The sequence below is a fragment of the Danio aesculapii genome, chromosome 15, assembly GCF_903798145.1.
Source record: "Danio aesculapii chromosome 15, fDanAes4.1, whole genome shotgun sequence".
NCBI lineage: Eukaryota > Metazoa > Chordata > Actinopteri > Cypriniformes > Danionidae > Danio > Danio aesculapii.
The window spans coordinates 5,695,176-5,715,314 of NC_079449.1; the positions used below are offsets into that span (position 1 = coordinate 5,695,176).

Below are 20,139 nucleotides of genomic sequence, written 5' to 3' on the forward strand. Positions count from 1 at the left end.
TTCACAAGCTGAGCTCTTACTGTAGGACAGTATGTGCTGACAGACTATTGTTTGTTTAAACCATCTGTTTAACCACCAGTTATTCATTGCACGGCGATCAAAATGACTGATTTATTTATTTATTCTTTATGTAAATGAATGCAATCTATTATAAAAGCCTACCAAATTAAAAGAGTTATTAAAAATCACGTAATTAGGCCAACAGATGAACAACAGAACTCAGAAGTGTCACTTCTTTTCAGGACCATTTCACCTTTTTTTAATCAATGATTGAGATTTTTTGATGAACATAAACGTTTTGGTCAAAACAAGCAGAAACAAATTGTTAATAAAAATGTGCAGTATTATAAACATACTGTTTAATAATAGATTTAACCCTTTTAAAATGGTTTCTTTTCTTAAAATGGCTTAACTTGAAGTGCTGTAAAAACAAATTGGATTTTTTTAGGTACTTTATGAAATGTTGCCATATGGCAACGACGTCCAACAATTGATCTAATTTAGAAATTAAAATTAATATTAATAATTAATTATTAATAATAAATTAATAATTTTGTTGTTTGAAATTATTTAATTGGTGTAATAGGCTAATAATAAGGCAAAAAAGAAAACACAATATGTATGATACATTTAAAGTAGTCTTCCGCACTATTACAGTAAACAAAGTGAACTATTTTGTGAATGTGCAGACTAGCCTACCTCATAGTAGCCGATTCATATGCTAAAAACAGCAACAATAACAAAGAACGGTGAATTTTGGGCGCTAAAATTTGTGATTATGATAAATTACATAACAATTACTTAATATAAACAATTCGATAACAGAATATACAGAATGTGTCTGCAACATAAGGCATCATAACAAACTGTTTTTGGAAAGCTAAACAACATTTTACGTTAAAAGCAAGATGAAGTCTTGTAGGCTAATGCTATTGTTTGTTTGGAGGACCACAGGAGGATAACAGATGACTAACTGTTAATGGTCAAAAGGTACTTTAAAGCATCCCAGGAGCACTGACTGTGGTGGAAATGATGATGTCATCCTCCCTGCACCTCACCAGATTATTTATCTATTTTTTTAGTACACCACCATTGCCAATCTGAGTCAGCCATATTCGTTTGTTTTGGATGAATTCTGAATTTCCACAGCCAATGCAGAGTTTCAGGGATCGGGAGACCACATCTGACCAGGTAAATTCAACAGGTGCAAAGAGTATACGGACACGCGCATACCTTGACCCCGCCCCTTTTTGCATGCGCGCGCCTGTGATTGGTCCACACCTGTGCACCAGCCTGAGCAGGTCTGAGACGCGCCCTTCCGTTAGACATGAATCCACGAAGACTCGTGTAGGATATCTGGAGGTCTCAGGATGGTGAGGTCACTAATGTGTAAATGCTAAAGTTGATTATTTATCTTGCTTTATTGTTAATGTCACAAATATTTCTGAACTATTCAAATGAGACCGTCAGACGGGTTAGACGGAGCTTTGTACTTGTGTTTTCCTTTCTGTGGAGCTGTTTGTGTGGATATCTGTCCTTATATGTGACCTTTTGTTGAGTTTTACTGCACACACACACACACACACACACACACACACACACACACACACACACACACACACACACACACACACTGTTGTTTCGCAGATAAGAGGGCCGTTTGTGTTTCCTTTCGTATCGAAAGACAAAGGTGCATTTGTTGCTTTTATCTCTTTATTGGTTAAGATCAGTTTGCAGATTTGAGAGCTTGTATGCAAGTTAAAGTTCCTTTCTTTTATACGTCATTTAAGGCAAAACTATCCATACTGTATTATTTTTAAATTGATGAGTTATGTTATTTAATACATTAGCGAAAAAATTCACAGTGCAAGGTATGTATTTAATCAGTAGGTGAGTTACTTGAGTGTTGATCCCATGACATTGATTGTTCCTGTTATATATAAGCACAAATTTATAATTTATTCATGTATTTATTATTGCTTTGTGTAAATTTAAGATCAAATAATACAACTTTAAAATGTAAACATTATGAAAAATTGTAAAAATCAATTGCTGTTCCACTTTTTATTATATAGTAGCTTTTTTATATGCTATTATATCCTTATGCAGTAAAATAAATTGACAGAAAAAACTGAAAATATTTTTAGAAATGTTAAGTAATATATATACTTTAGTTGGCAGTAATTGGTTAACTAGTTGAAGTACTATAATGTACTAATATAAATATACATACTAAACTATATGTAATTTAGTATATAATTTTATATTAGTTACATCAGTTAGTAAACAAATTCTTGGCAGTTAAGTGAAGTAAATATATAATTTACTTTTAAAAATAAAAATACATTGAAATAGAAAGGAGTGCAAGGAGTTTTTATATGAATATGTACGGAATTGTTGATGAGCTGTTTAATTATTAGAAAACAATCCACATCCAGGTGCTATATATATATATATATATATATATATATATATATATATATATATATATATATATATATATATATATATATATATAAGTCAGAATTATTAGCCTTCCATTGATTTTTTAATTTATTTATTTTTTAATTTATTTTTTTTACATATATTTCCCAAATGATGTTTAACAGAGCAAGGAAATATTCACAGTATGTCTGATAATAGTTTTTCTTCTGGAGAAAGTCTTATTTGTTTTATTTTGGCTAGAATAAAAAAAGTTTTTGATTTTTTTTTTTAACCCATTTTAAGGTCAAAATTATTAGCCCCTTTCAGCTATATTTTTTCGATAGTCTTCAGAACAAACCATCATTATACAATAACTTGCTGAATTCCTCTAACCTGTCTGGGTTAACTTAATTAACCTAATTAAGCCTTTAAATGTCACTTTAAGCTGTATAGAAGTGTCTTGAAGAATATCGTAGTCAAATATTATTTACTGTCATCATGGCAAAGATAAAATAAATCAGTTATTAGAAATGAGTTACTAAAACTATTATGTTTAGAAATGTGCTGAAAAAATCTGCTCCCCATTAAACAGAAGTTGGGCAAAAAATATACAGTGGGGCTAATAATTCTGACTTCCACTGTATATATAGTCCATCCATTACTACTTATGTATCATAAATATGACTCAGTCATTAAGGAATTGGTTTATTAGCAGTGCAGTGCTCAATTAAGGCTAACGTGTGTATTTGTGCATTATCTGTTAACAAGGATTCCGGCTCCTGGCAACAACCTTAAAATGTCAAACACAGATTCCCACTGGGGTCTCTGTGAGAGTCTGACGCTCACAGCCAAATCAATGTGTTTCTAGAGCTGCTCTGTGCGTGCGTGCGTGTGTGTGTGTGTGTGTGTGTGAGAGAGAGAGAGAGTGTGTCTGTGTGTGTGAGAAGAGATTATGTGTACGTATTTATGTGTGTGCTGTGTGTGAGAGAGAGTATACGTCTGTGTATAGTAAATCTTCAGATTTTTGATATTGTGTGTCTGACCTTCAGTGTGAGAGAGTGCAGTATGTGTAAGAGTGTGTGTGTGTGTGTGTGTGTGTGTCAGAACACATTTAACTCAATTACTAGGCCCACACGGAATCTGCGCAAGAAGAATTCCACAGATTTTTAGCCCATCATTAATTCTGATTATTACTTGAGTAAATGTGTGTAAATCTACATTTATTCAGTTTTTAAATTAATTACAGTAATATTATTGACTAATATGAAAATGTTCATCTGATTTAAGTACAATGTACAGTAATATTTTCTGTCTTTTAGTAGATATATTACAAATGAGACTCTCTATGTTTACCAAGTGAAGTGAATCTAATTGAATTGTATTTAAACATTAATAAAAGTTTAAAAGATATTATTTTTTATTTCACATATTAAGGTTTTAGTTATGATACTCCCAAAATAATTCTGCAGAAATCTGCAGATTTTTACCAAATTCTCAGCTAAAAATAGCAAAAAACGTCTGCAGATTCTGTCTGGCCCTACTCATTACTTCTAGTTATACTTTAACTAGTCCCATTTCAGTTTGACATTCTACACATGACAATCATGTAGACCTGTGTGTGTGTGTGTGTGTAAAGAACTAATAGCCCCACCCTAAAGGACTAATAGCCTCACCCTAAAGGACTTACAGCCCCACCCTAAAGGACTGATAGCCACGCCCTAAAGGACTGATAGCCACACCCTAAAGAACTAATAGTCCCACCCTAATGGACTGATAGCCCCACCCTAAAGAACTAATAGCCCCACCCTAAAGGACTGGTAGCCACGCCCTATAGTTATGAAAGCTCTGCCCCAAAGGACTGATAGCCCACACCCTAAAGTAATGATAGTCCCACCCTAAAGGACTGACAACCACACCCTAAAGGACTGATAGCCACGCCCCAAAGGACTGATACCCACACACTAAAGTAATGATAGTCCCACCATAAAGGACTGATAGCCACGTCCTAAAGTAATGAGAGCCCCCCTAAAGGACTGATCGCCACACCCTAAAGTAATGATAGCCCCCCTAAAGGACTGATCGCCACACCCTAAAGTAATGATAGTCCCACCATAAAGGACTGATAGCCATGCCCCCCAAAGTAATGACTGCCCCACCCTAAAAATCTTATTAGTGTCACTATCAGTCCTTTAGGGCGGGGCTGTCATTGCTTTAGGGTGTGGCTATTATCAGTCTTTTTGGGGCGGGGCTAATTCCCTGAAGTAGCTGATAAGACTGATAGTACGACTGATAGTCTCATCCTAAAGTACTGATAGCCTCGCCCTAAAGGACTTATAGTCACACCCTAAAGTACTGATAGCCCCGCCCTAAAGAACTTATAGTCACACCCTATAGTACTGATAGCCCCGCCCTAAAGGACTGATAGCACCACCCTAAAGTAATGATAGCCCCGCCCTAAAGGACCTATTAGTGTGACTATCAGTCCTTTAAGGCGGGGCTATCATTGCTTTAGGGTGTGGCTATTATCAGTCCTTTTGGGGCGGGGCTACTTCCCTGAAGTAGCTGATAGGACTGATAGTAGGACTGATAGTCACACCCTAAAGTAATGATAGCCCCACCCTAAAGTACTGATAACACCACCCTAAATTACTTAAAGCCTCGCTCTAAAGTACAGATAGCCCAGCCCTAATGAACTTATAGCGCACCCTAAATCTATGATAACCCCGCCCTAAAGAACTAATAGTCCCACCCTAAAGAACTGATAGTCACACCCTAAAGCAATGATAACCCCGTTCTAAAGAACTAATAGTCCCACCCTAAAGAACTGATAGTCACACCCTAAAGTAATGATAGCCCTGCCCTAAAGTACTGATAATAGCCACACCCTAAAGCAATGATAGCCCCGCCCTAAATAACTAATAGTCCCACCCTTAAGGACTGATAGCCCTTAAAGCCATTAAAGATTCATTCACTATTTTTCCTTCAGCTCAGTGCCTTTATTCATCAGGGGTCGCCACAGTGGAATGAACCACCAACTTATCCAGCATATGTTTTACACAACGGATGCCCTTCCAGCCGCAACCCAGTACTGGGAAACATCCATACACCCATATGTACACACACTTATACACTACGGCCAATTTAGCTCACCCAATTCACCTATAAGCGCATGCGTTTGGACTGTGGAGGAAACCAGAGCACCCAGAGGAAACCCACGCCAACACGGGGAGAACATGCAAACTTCACACAGAAATGCCAACTGACCCAGCCGGGACTCGAACCAGCAACCTTCTTGCTGTGAAGCAATTGTGCTATCCACTGCACCACCGTGACGTCTCACTACTATACATCAATATGAAAATAATAAGTGTAAATTTAGATCTCATTAATAAATTTTGAAAAGCGTGTGATATGAGCACAGATGAGTGTGTATGTGTGTGTTGTGTTTGTGCTGCAGATGCGCTTTCTGCTGCTGTTCAGTCGTCAGGGGAAGTTGCGGCTGCAGAAGTGGTTCACGGTGCTCAGCGATCGGGACAAGAGGAAGATCATCCGAGACCTCACGCAGATGGTGTTGTCCCGCCCGCCCAAAGCCTGCAACTTCCTGCCATGGAGAGATCTGAAGATCGTCTACCGCAGGTCTGAGATCAGCCGCTCTTATCTACAGCAATTTCTCTGACGCTCCCTTAGAATCACTAAACTTGACCTTTGACCCCAGTTAATGATCAGCCCTAAAGCGGGTGTGTTTGCAGTGAATAGAGTGAGTGTTCATACAGCTTTCATATCTCTGCACAGTGAAGTATCGCAATTCTTTCAGAAGACACTGACATAAACTTTTATAGCGTCTGCATGCTGAACTTTGACCTGCAGAGCAAACATTGTATTCACGTGTGACACATCAGTGTATTCTGAAATATATTTTTTATGTTATAATAATAAAAATGTTAAAATAAATTATGTATAATTGTATTATTATTATTATTGTTATTGTTATTATTATTATTGTTATTATTATAATTGTTATTATTATTATTATTATTATTATTGTTATTGTTATTATTATTATTATTATTATTATTATTATTATTATTATTATTATTATTATTATTATTATTATTACAGAATTACACTTTATTTACAGTGCATCCGGAAAGTATTCATAGCGCTTCCCTTTTTCCATATTTTTTGTTACAGCCTTATTCCAAAATGGATTAGATTAATTTATTTCCTCTACATTCTACACACAATAGCCCATAATGACAATGTGAAAAAAGTTTTTGAAATTGTTACAAATTTATTAAAAATAAAAAAGCTGAAAAATCACATGTACATCAGTATTCTCAGCCTTTGCTTAATAGTTTGTCGATGCACCTTTGGCAGCAATTACAGCCTCAAGTCTTTTTGAATATGATGCCACAAGCTTGGCACACCTGTCTTTGGGAATGTTTGCCCATTCCTCTTTGCAGAACCTCTCAAGCTCTATCAGATTGTATGGGAAGCGACAGTGTACAGCCATTTTCAGATCTCTCCAGAGATGTTCAATAGGATTTAGGTCTGGGCTCTGGCTGGGCCACTCAAGGACATTCACCGAGTTGCTGTGAAGCCACTCCATTGATATTTTGAGGATTTGCTTTGGGTCATTGTCCTGCTGGAAGATGAACCGTCACCCTAGTCTGAAGTCAAGAGCACTCTGAAGCAGGTTTTCATTCAGGATGTCCTGTACATCGCTGCATTCATCTTTCCCTCTATCCTGACTAGTCTTCCAGTTCCTGCTGCTGAAAAACATCCCCACAGCATGATGCTGCCACCACCATGCTTCACTGTAGGGATGGCATTAGCCTGGTGATGAGCGCTGCCTGGTTTTCTCCAAACGTAACGCCTGGCATTCACTCCAAAGAGTTACATTTTAGTCTCATCAGACCAGAGAATTTAGTTTCTTATGGTGTGAGAGTCCTTCAGATGCCTTTTGGCAAATTCCAGGCTAGGGAGAGTCCTGGTGGTTCAAACATCTTCCACTTATGGATGATGGAGGCCACTGTGCTCATTGGAACTTTCAGAGCAGCAGAAATGTTTCTGTAACCTTAACCAGCCTTGTGCCTCGAGACAATCCTGTGTCAGAGGTCTACAGACAGTTCCTTTGTCTTCATACTTGGTTTGTGCTTTGGCATGCACTGTTAACCCTGGGACCTTATACAGACAGGTGTATGCCTTTTTTAAAATCATGTTCAATCAACTGAATTTACCACAGGTGAACTCCAATTAAACTAAACGTCTCAAGAATGATCAGTGGAAACAGAATGTACCTGAGCTCAATTTGATACTTATGTACTTGAATACTTATGATACTTCTGTACATGTGATTTTTCTGCTTTTTTATTTTTAATAAATGTAAAAAATCAAAAACTCTTTATCCACATTGTCATTATGGGCTATTGTGTGTAGAATTTTGAGGAAATAAATTAATTTAATGCATTTTGGAATAAGGCTGTAACATAGAAAAAAGTGGAAAAGGTGAAGCGCTATGAATACTTTCCGGATGCACTTTATATGTTTAATCTAAAATTACAAATTATTTTTAGTCAGTTTCTCCAGAAATATTTCTCATATTCAAATCAAATCAAATTTCTGCTGACTTTTTACACCTAAAATCTAATAGCAATGGCAAAATACCTTACAACATTATTAAATAACTTTAAATTAAAACAGAAAATATATTAAAAACAAATCAATAAAAGGTCATTTAGCTACTGTAAAGCTACATTATATTTTTATATCTTTTATTTATATTTTTTATAGGTTGTGAATAAAAATAATTATTCAAGTATGCTTTATAAGAATATACACTATCTGAGAAAAGTCTGGTTGTCGATCCCAGTTGTAAGAGCAAGAAATAATAACTTGAGTTAGTAACTTCTAGATGATCATTTGGAAAAGTGGCAGAGGGTCGATTTTTTTTCCGATAAATCATCTGTTGAACTGCATCCCAATCATCACAAATACTGCAAAAGACCTATTAGAACCCACATGGACCCAAGATTCTCATAGAAATCAGTCAAGTTTGGTGAAGGAAAAATCATGGTTTGGGGTTACATTCAGTATGGGAGATCTGCAGAGTGGATGTCAACATCAACAGCCTGAGGTATCAAGACATTTGTGCTGCCCTTTACATTACAAACCACAGGAGAGGGCAAATTCTCCAGCAGGATAGCGCTCCTTCTCATACTTCAGCCTCCACATCAAAGCTCCTGAAAGCAAAGAAGGTCAAGGTGCTGCAGGATTGGCCAGCCCAGTCACCAGACATGAACATTATTGAGCATGTCTGGGGTAAGATGGAGGAGGCAATAAAGATGAATCCAAAGAATCTTGATGAACTCTGGGAGTCCTGCAAGAACCCTTTCTTTGCCATTCCAGATGACTTTATTAATGAGTCATTGCAGATATGTATGGATGCTGTCCTCCAAGCTCATGGGAGTCACAATACACAATATTTATTCTGTTTCCACTGCACCATGACTTTATATTCTATACTGGACATTATTTCTGTTCAGTGAAAAGACTTTAATCTAAGCAAAGTCAGACTTTACTGTCCTAATTAAAGAATTAAAAATCAAGACATGATCATGTTTTATTTAGGTCAAATAAGCGTAATCTAGAGGCCTTTGTTTTTCATAAAAACCAATTCTGATACCAAATGATCCACTAGAAGTCGAGTTATTATTTGCTTTTCCTAAAACTTGGATAGGCGACAAGACTTTAGTCAGGTAGTGTACTACTACAGTTGTTCTTCTCGAATATTTAACATTTAGTTTAATGAGTTACCTGCTGTTTATTTGGTGATTATTTGTTAAATTTATTAGCTATTTCTGAGTGAAAAAATATACATATTAACATTTTAATGATTATTACTCATTTATTTAATAATAATTATTATATAATTTTTTAAGTAAGTTTATGCAGTGCATAAAGGGTACAAATTTTAAGTTGTATGTAAAACAAAGATCATTTAGGTATGTTTTACAAAAAATACATGTTTTTGAAATTCCTAAATTTTTGTCTTGGTTTCTTTTTTGGATTGTCTTTTTTAAGCAACTTAAATATATATATATATATATATAAATATATATATATTTATTTATTTTTGTATTTTTTCTACACCAATATAATTTCAGCATACACAAAGTTGTGCAAAGAAAACCATTTAATGGTGCAATAGGTGATCTTCCAAAATGCTAACCAGTTAGTATAATATGTTTGAAACACAGTCCCTCCCCTGCCGTCCAAAGCCACGCCTCCTGAAATCACGAACGCGTGCAGCTTAAAGATGACAGCAGACAACCCACTAGATCATGCCATTCGCCAGTTAGAAAACTGTACAGTACTTTATAGTACTACAATTCCCAATGAAAAGCATGTTTTCAGTTATGCAGCAAGCAAAACATGTCATAATGTGCAATATTTCATGCATGCAGGGATTGCTTGTCTCACTTTCTCAAGCGCTTTGTCCTAAAGCCACTACTGTATGCCACAGGTTGTTATTGTTCAAAAACGAACCAATGTTAGGTGAATTTAAAACCATATTCAGCTCAGTAAAGCAGGCTAGGCGGAATAGCGCTGTTTACTGATGTTCTGTTGTAAAACTAAATAAATATCTACGTTATCGATGCTGTAAAAGGACCTTATGAAACTGAAAATAGTCACATCAGTCTTTTGCCGGGAGATTATAGTGGCTGAACAACACTTCTGTGCATATAACCCATTCGTAACAACACAATCTACATCAGCTTTGAGTGACTAAAACAGAGCATAAAACACAACATTACATCTCTAAAAGAAATCATTCAGCCATGGTGTCGTCCTTCCTCCAGCGTGCAAAAGTAACTCCAAGTTTTGATTCAGCATTTGTTTTAACCGTGACTGTCTCATGCGCACATGAACGCACAGTGCGCGTGATCGTGCAAATGGCGGATCTGTGTGAAAGGCTGCGCAGATGTACAAATCTACCTTTGTTGACCGACAGTTTGGGCTACTTATGGGAATTAGGGAAATTATCAGCCCGACAATATTTAATTGGATGAACATTTTTTAGTCTAATGCCTCACCCAGAATATAAAAATACATTCATTTATTACAGATCATTTACTTTAATCATTACTATTGGAATGTGAGAAGACTTTCAACCAGCACAACATAAAATATTTCTGAAGACAATCACCTACTGCACCTTTATAATCCAAAATGTTACTCTTGATAAATATATTACAAAAATATCATGCTATTGAAATATTAGTATTTTTTTACGAGCATACTGATCCCAGATAAGCCTATGATTGCGTGCAACACAGGCTTATTGTGAAAACATCCCCCATATACATTTCTGGAGAAAGCAAGTTATATAGCCAGAGCTACATATGGCTTCATCTTTACGATGAATGCTAGAGGACGGTATGATGCAGCTGATGGCTTCTGTTTTTCTTGTTTTTTTGCGCTAGTGTTGTGGAAAAAAGATTCTGGTCTGTGAAATATTTTCTAAGTCAAACAAAACAAACAAAGTCTGAGATCTCCGAAGTCTTTAGGCTAAGCAGTTTATTGTTACAGCATCAGTAGCATCAGAGACAGGTCGTTTAAGTGTCTCCCGATTATAAGCTAGCACACAGTTTAAATACACTTCTTTGTCTTAACACTCCACCCAGATTTACACATTAGCACACCTCTATTAGCTTCTCCACTAATAGGATTTCAACCCTCCCAGGTGCTCTCTACCCATGTCCAGTTGAGTCATTTCTTTACCACCAATGGAATCACAGTTTTTTTAGGGATCCTACCCATGACCATTTAAGGTCTTTCCTTCCTACTTCCTACTTTAAAAGCAATGCTCAACAATATATCTTGTTCACTGTACCTTGAGCTGTCAACTGTAAGTTCAGCTGAAGTTCACAGGTAGTTTTAGGGTCGTCATATTTTTGGAAGTCATCGCAGCTGAGCGTGGGCGCATGTCTGAGTGTGCAGGTGTGCATGATCATGAGTCGCACATGAAACAAAACGCAAGTGCCCTTATGACCTTACTTCCATAAATCTGTTCCCATTACATTACTTACACGTCCTGCTCTTCTAATTCTTTCCTGTTTCTGGCTGTGTTCGCACACTTTGCATTTCTCACCAGGCTACACAGTCTGCTTGAACATGGCTTTTGATAAAGGTCAAACATACAAAGGATGATAATAATAATGCAACATATATAGGATGATAATTGCATAAAATAACCATAAAAACATAAAGGATAATATTGAAATCATCCAAATACAACTGAAAGTAATGTGATCATCAGAAATTCATCAATACATTATTTCAATAAATTCCTCCATACTAACAGCTGACCACTTATCTCTGTATGGACGGCTTTTCTGCTGTTACCAGTTTGTCGAGTGGCTCGCTACGTACGTCTGCGGACTTGAGATGCGGTGAGGAGTTGACAAGACACCAGGGTTCAAGTTCAGGCAAGAACAGTTCCAAAAAGCGGGTAAAACAAAAACAAAAGGCAACATTAAATATAAACAATAAATAACTGGGTAAGAATGTGGTAAAATCTGAAAACGTGGTTCTTTTTCCGGATTGCTTTTTAAAACTTGTCAGTTGGGTTTAGGGAAGGGGGTGGGCGCTGGTCAATCTGTACTTTTCAAAACCCTATCAGTTGGGTTTAGGGAAGAAGGAGTGTGGGAGGATCGGTCGGTTGGTCAGTCAGTCAGTCAGTCAGTCGACAGCGGCCTCTAGTGGATTTATGCAAGAACAGCAGGCATGATTGGCACTCGCGAGAGAAATTTGAGATCTGAAAAAGCGTACACAGCGGCCTCTGGTGGATTCATGAAAACAAAAACTGCAAAAAAACGTACCTCCTGGGACGTATTTCGCAATCTCCAGAAATGTATGCAAGGGTACATATCAATAATGAGATTAATGACACTAGGTTGATTATGTGTGTGTGTGTTATGTGTAAAAACAGTTTGCATTTTTGTTGTACTCATAGTGGTTACGTTGACCTCTGACCTTTAGGTACGCCAGTCTGTATTTCTGCTGTGGTTTAGAGCAAGAAGACAATGAGCTGCTCACACTGGATATTCTGCACAGATATGTGGAGCTGCTGGACCAGTACTTCGGCAATGTAAGGCTTAATTTAAATTAAAATAAAAACTATAATATCTCTTGGGATCAATGTGCTTTATTAAATTAAATGCAAACTTTTATTCATAAAAAATGCATTTGATTGATCAAAAGTGACAACAAAGACGTTTAGTATGTTATGAATAATGTCCTCCAAAGCTTTTTTGAGTGTTTCTTGCGATTGATGCGTTTGTTGTCTGCTTTATATCTGTGCTGCAGGTGTGTGAACTAGACATAATTTTTAACTTCGAGAAGGCTTATTTTATCCTGGATGAGTTTGTTATTGGTGGAGAAGTGCAGGAAACATCCAAAGCTTCTGTGGCCAAATCAATGGAGGAGGCCGAATCACTTCAGGAGGTCAGACACTGAAAGTATTTACGTTTTAGATTTACATTTGAATGATAAGTATGTTGCTTCATTTTCATGTAAGCATATCTATTATTTCACCAAATTGTTTTGTCTTTATTACCAAAAGGTGGTCTAAAGTGGCCCAATCACTATTTTTAAATCAAACTATTTTATAAATCTAATTTTAAATCACTTTTTAAAAACTCACCTGTTGAGTTTGACCTGTTAATATTATACTTATAGTTATGTCTATTGCTTTGTTTCACTGTTATTTATCTTGGTTTTATTTCTATGTTTTTATAATTATCTCTATATTTTTACTGAATATTGCTAGTCTTATGTACAGCACTATGGTTAGTCTTGTGGCTGTTTTTAAATGTGCTTTATAAATAAATGAACTTGAACCTGAACTGACAATATTTAGTTGAAGACAAAATTATTATCCCTCCTGTGAAATATATTCTTGTTCAAATATTTTCTAAGTGCTTTTTTAATACACTTATTCTGCTTAGAAATGTAAAAAAAAGAGAGATTTTAACATTTCTAAGCAGAATAAGTGTATTAAATCATTTATTCATTCATTCATTTTCTTTTACGGCTTAGTCCCTTTATTCATCAGGGGTTGCCACATCAGAATGAACCGCCAACTTATACAGTATATGTTTTACACAGCAGATGTCCTTCCAGCTGCAACCCTGTACTGGGAAACACCCATACACTATGGCCAATTTAGTTTACCCAATTCACCTATAGCGCATGTCTTTGGACTGTGGGAGCCCCCGGAGGTAACCCACGCCAACACGGGCAGAACATGCAAACTCCACATAGAAATTCCAACTGACTCAGCCGGGACTTGAACCAACGACCTTATTGCTCTGAAGCTGCAGTGCTAACCACTGAGCCACCGCTGCCACCCTATTTACTCATTTATAATACCTAATTTCTTTTATATATCATATTTTTCTAGTTATTTTGCATCATAAATATTCAGCTAAAAGTGCAATTTAAAGGCTTAACTAGGTTAATTAGGCAAATCCTTGTTGGTTTATTATGGGTTGTTTTTAATCACGTGGTTTGAAATTTAGATGGAGGGCAGGAAGAAAAAACGAATGGGAGACATAGAGGAAAATCCGTGTTTTTGTGATTGAAACCATATTTCAAAGGAGATCTAAATAGAAAATAAGCACATATGCTGGCCGTGATCCTTATATCATAAAGAGAGCCGAGTTTTCTACTGAACTCTAAATTATATTTGCCTGCCATTGAGGCGGTAGATACTGTATAATTACATTACATGAAAAAATACTATAGTAAATACTATAGTATTTTGATGCGTACTATAGATAATAACTTGAATTAAAGTGTCGTAGTAATTATATTGTTGCTGTGGTACGACACAACTGTAGTATTAAACAAATTATTCAACAGGCTCCAGTTTTCTATGCTATATTCACAATGCAATTTTATAGGTTGTTTTCATGTTACGATCTTTTCAGGTCTAGGGATGTGACCGTAACAGAAAATGAATGATTGGTGGTGGGTGATGTGCAATGGCTGGAAAAAGAGAGATTGATACTCATCTCCTCAAACAGAATTTCTAGAGACTTAAACACAAGGTGAAATCAAGAAAAGAGAAGTTTATTTACATATCAAAATATAACAAAGAAAACAGGGTATTAATTCAGAAGGGGGCAAGGCCAAAACAACAAACAAAAACAAGCGAACTCCTAATATGAACTCTTGCTAATCTGAAATAAAAAGAAACAAAAATACATAAACAAACTAACTCCCTCTACTAACATAAACAGGAGAAAACTGATTCAAAACAAAATGGCACCCACCTTCCTACTTAACCCTCAAAATAAACAAACAAACAAACCAACCAGACTCCCTTCTCTTTGGGTGAATTATTAGATGTTATCAACAAGATCACTGAAAGTAGAAGTCTGACTTAAATAGCTTTACCACACTGTAAATATTGAAGTCAAATCAAACTTTGAAAGCTCTAACAACCACAAGGTCTGTATGTGGAGAAAAGATCTGCCACTGCACAATCTAGCCACCACCAACAGTGGTTTGAAGTGTAGATCAGGTTAAATAGTCTCTCTCCTCTCCTAACAGCCAATCACTGGAAAGATCCAATGATCGCTACCAGGTGGACACAATTACCTGCAGGGAGAGAGAGAGAGAGAGAGAGAGAGAAAACACAAGCACATTGTGCACACAAAAAGATACGTCTCAGGAGGTAACATTCACATGACATCATTAGTGACGCACGAGATTCAGATAGAGGGCAGTAAGTGATTCTTCTACATAGGAATCGCTATCCGTCATCTAAATGTTTATGTTTCATGTTGTTTATAAATCGGCCAAAATGGGAAATGCTGATCAGCTTTTATAGAGTTCTAAAAGCTGAGTTTTTGCTGATAAAGGGGGAAAAGTTGATGAAACTGTCTGAAAAACTGAAGAAAATGAGGCATGTAATAAACATTTTGATACATACATGTGTATAAACTCTTTTTAAAACTGATTATCTGTTTGACAGCACCAATAAAGATTATATACAGGGCTAGCGATGTGTATAAGTATGTTAATGTGTTATATCAAATTAGACACAAACACCACCACACTTATACAATAGGCTCCAGTTTTCCACGCTATAATCACAATACAATTTACACTAACGTTACAGTATTTATTACAGTTTATCAGTTTACCATGTTACAGTATTCGGTAGCATTCATTAAAAAACAAGTTATACACATTGTACACTTTACATGTTTATTATAAATGACTATAGTTTTTCCCCATGCGGATATTTTCCAAACATCATGAGACAGAGGAAAGCATACAAAAGCATGGACGCATAGTCTACATTATTTATTTATTTATTTATTATTGTAAGGGGGGAAAGTGTTCCATAGTAATAACCGACTAGTTTTTCCGCAAGTGTTGCATTTCTTTTTAGTTCTGTCGATGAACTTACCATCAACAAACATTCACCGGTGCTGCACATCGCGATGTTCACGTTATGGTTGTTTATTCCACCGAGACGCCAGTAAAGAGTAGGATTATTGCAAAACAAGATGGAGATTTCATTGCAGCGATTACATGGCAGAATACGTTATTTATATTCTGCTGGATTTTGTAAAAGTGTGCTGGTGTTTGTTTCTGATTTTTTAAATAACACATTACCTTATTTAAACACATAGCTAGACCCGTATATAATCTTTATTGGTGCTGTCAAACGAATTATTGCGTTCAAAAAAAGTTTATACACATGGATGTATTGAAATGTGCCGCCTTTTCTTCCATTTTCCAGCCAGTTTCTTGAGCTAAAACTTTTGGAAGTCTATAATAGCTGTTTTGCATTTCTTATTTTGGCCTTATTTTGGCCTTTGATGTTCTGATAGATTCTCTAGTCAATTGAAGAAGAAAAAAACGACAACATTTAATAATATTGATCAGCAGTTTTTACACTTTTATAAATATATATTTTTTATTCCACCCAAATTTAAAAGAAATAAAAAAATAGTTATATATGTATATATATATATATATATATATATATAGTATATATGTATGTATGTATATATATATATAAATAGTTTATATATACAGTTGAAGTCAGAATTATTCGCCCCCTTTGAATTTTTTCTCTTTTTTTAAATATTTCCCAAATGATGTTTAACAGAGCAAGGAAATTTTCACAGTATGTCTGATAATATTTTTTCTTCTGGGGGAAGTCTTATTTGTTTTATTTTGGCTAAGATAAAAGCAGTTTTTAATTTTTTAAAAAACATTTTAAGATCAAAATTATTAGTCCCTTTAAGCCAGGGGTGTCAAAGTCAATTCCTGGAGGGCCAGAGCCCTGCAGAGTTTAGCTCCAGCCCTGCTTCAACACACCTATCTGTAGGTATCAAACAAGGCTAAAGCACTCAATTAGTTTGATCAGGTGTGTTTAATTAGGGTTGGAACTAAGCTGTGCAGAGCTGCGGCCCTTCAGGAACTGGCTTTGACACATGTGCTTTAAGCTATATTTTTTCGATAGTCTTCAGAACAAACCATCATTATTCAATAGCTTGCCTAATTACCCTAACCTGCCTAGTTAACCTAATTAACCTAGTTAAGCCTTTAAATGTCACTTTAGGCTGTATAGAAGTGTCTTGAAAAATATCTAGTCAAATATTATTTACTGTCATCATGGCAAAGATAAAATAAATCAGGTATTAGAGATGAGTTATTAAAACTATTATGTTTAGAAATGTGTTGAAAAAATCTCTCCGTTAAACAGAAATTATGGGGGAAAAATAAACAGGGAGCTAATAATTCTGACTTCAACTGTATATATATTTATTTTCTTCAGAAATATGGGAAATTCTATCAGAAATGTACATTATCTGTTTTTTGAAGATAAAAACAAATACAGCAAATAAAAAGTATTTCATCCCTAAAAATGTCTAAATTGTACTGATGGTTTCGACCATCACAGCAAGAAGGTTGCTGGTTCGAGTCCCAGCTGGGTAAGTTGGCATTTCTGTGTGGAGTTTGCATGTTCTCCCCATGTTATTGTGGGTTTCCTGCGGGTGTTCCGCTTTCCACCATAGTACAAACACATGGGCTACAGGTGAATTGAATAAGCTAAATTGGTCGTAGTGTATGAGTGTGTGAATGAGTGTGTATGGGTGTTTTCCAGTACTGGGTTGCAGCTGAAAGGGCCATGTAAAATATATGCTGGATAAGTTGGCGGTTCATTCCGCTGTGGCGACCTCAGATGAATAAAGGAACTAAGCCGCAGGAAAACGAATCACTTAATGGACTGATAGTTGATTTCTGTGAGTTTTTCTTTAAAGGAAAATGTCATTCATTTGGTTTCCAGATTTTTTTTTTATTAAAAACACTTTACAAATGAACAAACCCTGTCGTTGTTCTTGCCAAATTGAATTTACAGCTTTAACAGAGTTGTTATGCTAAAAACTGTTATTTAGAAGAAAAAAACTTTGGAAATAGCCAGTTTAAATTGTTCTCATTCACATCAGTTGATTAAAAACATGAAATTATAAATAAATTCTACAAATAAATACTATTGTACAATTGTCCTCATGTTTCCTGTCACATTCATTCATTCATTTTCTTTTCGGCTTAGTCCCTTTATTAATCTGGGGTCAGTGGAATGAACCACCAACTTATCCAGCATATGTTTTACAGTACACAGCGGATGCCCTTCCAGCTGCAACCCATCACTGGGAAACATTCACACACACTCATTCACACACATACACTACGGACAATTTAGCTTACCCAATTCACTTATACCACATGTATTTGGGGGAAACCGGAGCACCCAGAGGAAACCCACGTGAACACGGGGAGAACATGAAAACTCCACACAGAAATGCCCCAACCAGTGACCCAGCCGAGGCTTGAACCAGTGACCTTCTTGACCGTGCTACCCACTTTGTCACCGTGATGCCCCCCATTTCTGGTAGAATGTGCCCGTTACAATATGAATTACAGTTAAAAATCTCCTTGCTCTGTTAAACATCACTTGAGGAAAAAAAACACACAGGAGGGTGAATAATTTGGTCTTCAACTGTAAATGTTTTCTATTTCTATATATTGTCTGTATATAATATCCTATAACATATTTCTAAATGTTTTCTATATATTAAAGATGACTTTTAGAGATTTTAATTTAACGCAGGGACCAAAATGAATCATCTCATCGTTGTAAATCTTGTGTGATTAAACATAATTGACTGATTGTGTTTTGTCTTTGTCTTTCGACAGACGATGGAGGAATATTTAAGCAAACCCACTTACTGAAGGACAATTTACAGTCAACACCTCAGTCCACAGAAACAGATAGCTATTTCCCTACATAGTCCCCCAATATAGTCCACTTAAAAGAGTGTAAATGAAATGAGTGAGTGAACTGGAGCTCTTGAGTGCACTGAAGAGACACCGTTTTATTTGTGGCTGTGTCCGAAATCACATACTTCGCTACTGCATCGTACGTGATAAACACTGAGCTGAGTAGTGTGTTTGAATTCATAGTATTGGAAAAACAGTATGCGAGAAGTACTAAATCAGATTCCTATTATATATAAGTTGGGACAGTATAGAAGATGCAAATAAAAAAAGAAAGTAGTGATTTCTAAATTTACTTTGACTTGATTTTTATTGCAGACAATATGACAAACATTATTTAAATTCTCAACAGAAATTAGTCCAAGGCACTCAAAAATTGTGGAAAATTTAAAAAGCTTTTATTCACATGGCTTAATCTTTTAAACCTTAAAAACCTTCATCAGGGTAACAGTGATCAGGTGCGTTTAGAGTCTCTTTTGTATATCTGTGCATGGTTTAAAGTCACCCTCTATCTATGCTGAATTATTGATGATAGTTGACTATGCCGGTTAAACTATTTGAGTGTTGTAGAGATGTTTGAATGAGTCATGTGACCATAGTACTCAAAATAGAGTCTAAACGCACCTGATCACTGTTACCCTGATGAAGGCAGATCTCTGCCGAAACGCGTAGGTTTCTTTTAAGATTAAGCCATGTGAATAAAGGCTTTTTAAATTTTCCACAATTTCCGAGTGCCTTGGACTAATTTCTGTTGATGTTTTGATGAATCCCTCACCCAAAGAGCACCGACCAAATATTTGAGTTACCCCTGAGCGCTTTTTGTTTGTTTTTCTGGAATTATTTAAATTCTGTTAATATTAAAAAATTTCGATTAATTCTGTTGAAATTCAGTTTTATTTCTGGTTCTTGCAACACATTTCGTAAAACGTTGTAACAGTAAAGAATTCACCGCTTTGTAATGGAGCTATTCCTCTTTGTGGAACATTGTTTTAAACATCTCAATGATTTTCTCATGCATTTGTTGGCAAACTGGTGATTTTTTTGGCCCATCTCTGCTCCTAAAGGACTAGACCTTTCTCGGATGCTGCTTTTGTACCAATTCATAATTACAATCACCTGTTGACATCACCTGTTTCAAATCACATCATTCATTTATTCGTTTTCGTTCAGCTTAGTCCCTTATTCATCAGGGGTCGCCACAGCGTAATGAACCGCCAACTATTCCGGCATATGTTTAATGCAGCGGATGCCCTTCCAGCCACACCCCAGTACTGGAAAACGTCGATACACTCAGATACACACACACACACACACACACACACACCCTATGTGCAATTTAGTTTA

General features: G+C 36.0%; 1 protein-coding gene across 2 annotated transcripts; it reads left to right on the forward strand.

Moving 5' to 3' along the window:
• The first annotated feature begins 1,281 nt into the window (after window positions 1–1,281).
• On the forward strand, window positions 1,282–19,028 carry ap1s3a (adaptor related protein complex 1 subunit sigma 3a). Of its 2 annotated transcripts, none has more exons than XM_056474503.1 (5): window positions 1,282–1,373; window positions 5,882–6,060; window positions 12,469–12,577; window positions 12,796–12,933; window positions 18,715–19,028. In XM_056474503.1, the coding sequence occupies exons 1-5, from the start codon at window positions 1,371–1,373 to the stop codon at window positions 18,748–18,750; spliced, it is 465 nt and encodes a 154-aa protein (XP_056330478.1). In that variant the 5' UTR covers window positions 1,282–1,370; the 3' UTR covers window positions 18,751–19,028. The 2 variants fall into 2 exon arrangements, with proteins under 2 accessions (XP_056330478.1, XP_056330479.1); XM_056474504.1 differs by having other exon boundaries at window positions 1,330–1,378.
• The last annotated feature ends 1,111 nt before the right edge of the window (window positions 19,029–20,139 follow it).

Excerpts from the sequence above, each read along its gene's own strand:
- ap1s3a (XM_056474503.1), top strand. Across the intron at positions 6,061-12,468 it reads CTGAAGATCGTCTACCGCAG|GTACGCCAGTCTGTATTTCT; the intron begins GTCTGAGATCAG and ends TCTGACCTTTAG. Across the intron at positions 12,578-12,795 it reads TGGACCAGTACTTCGGCAAT|GTGTGTGAACTAGACATAAT; the intron begins GTAAGGCTTAAT and ends TCTGTGCTGCAG.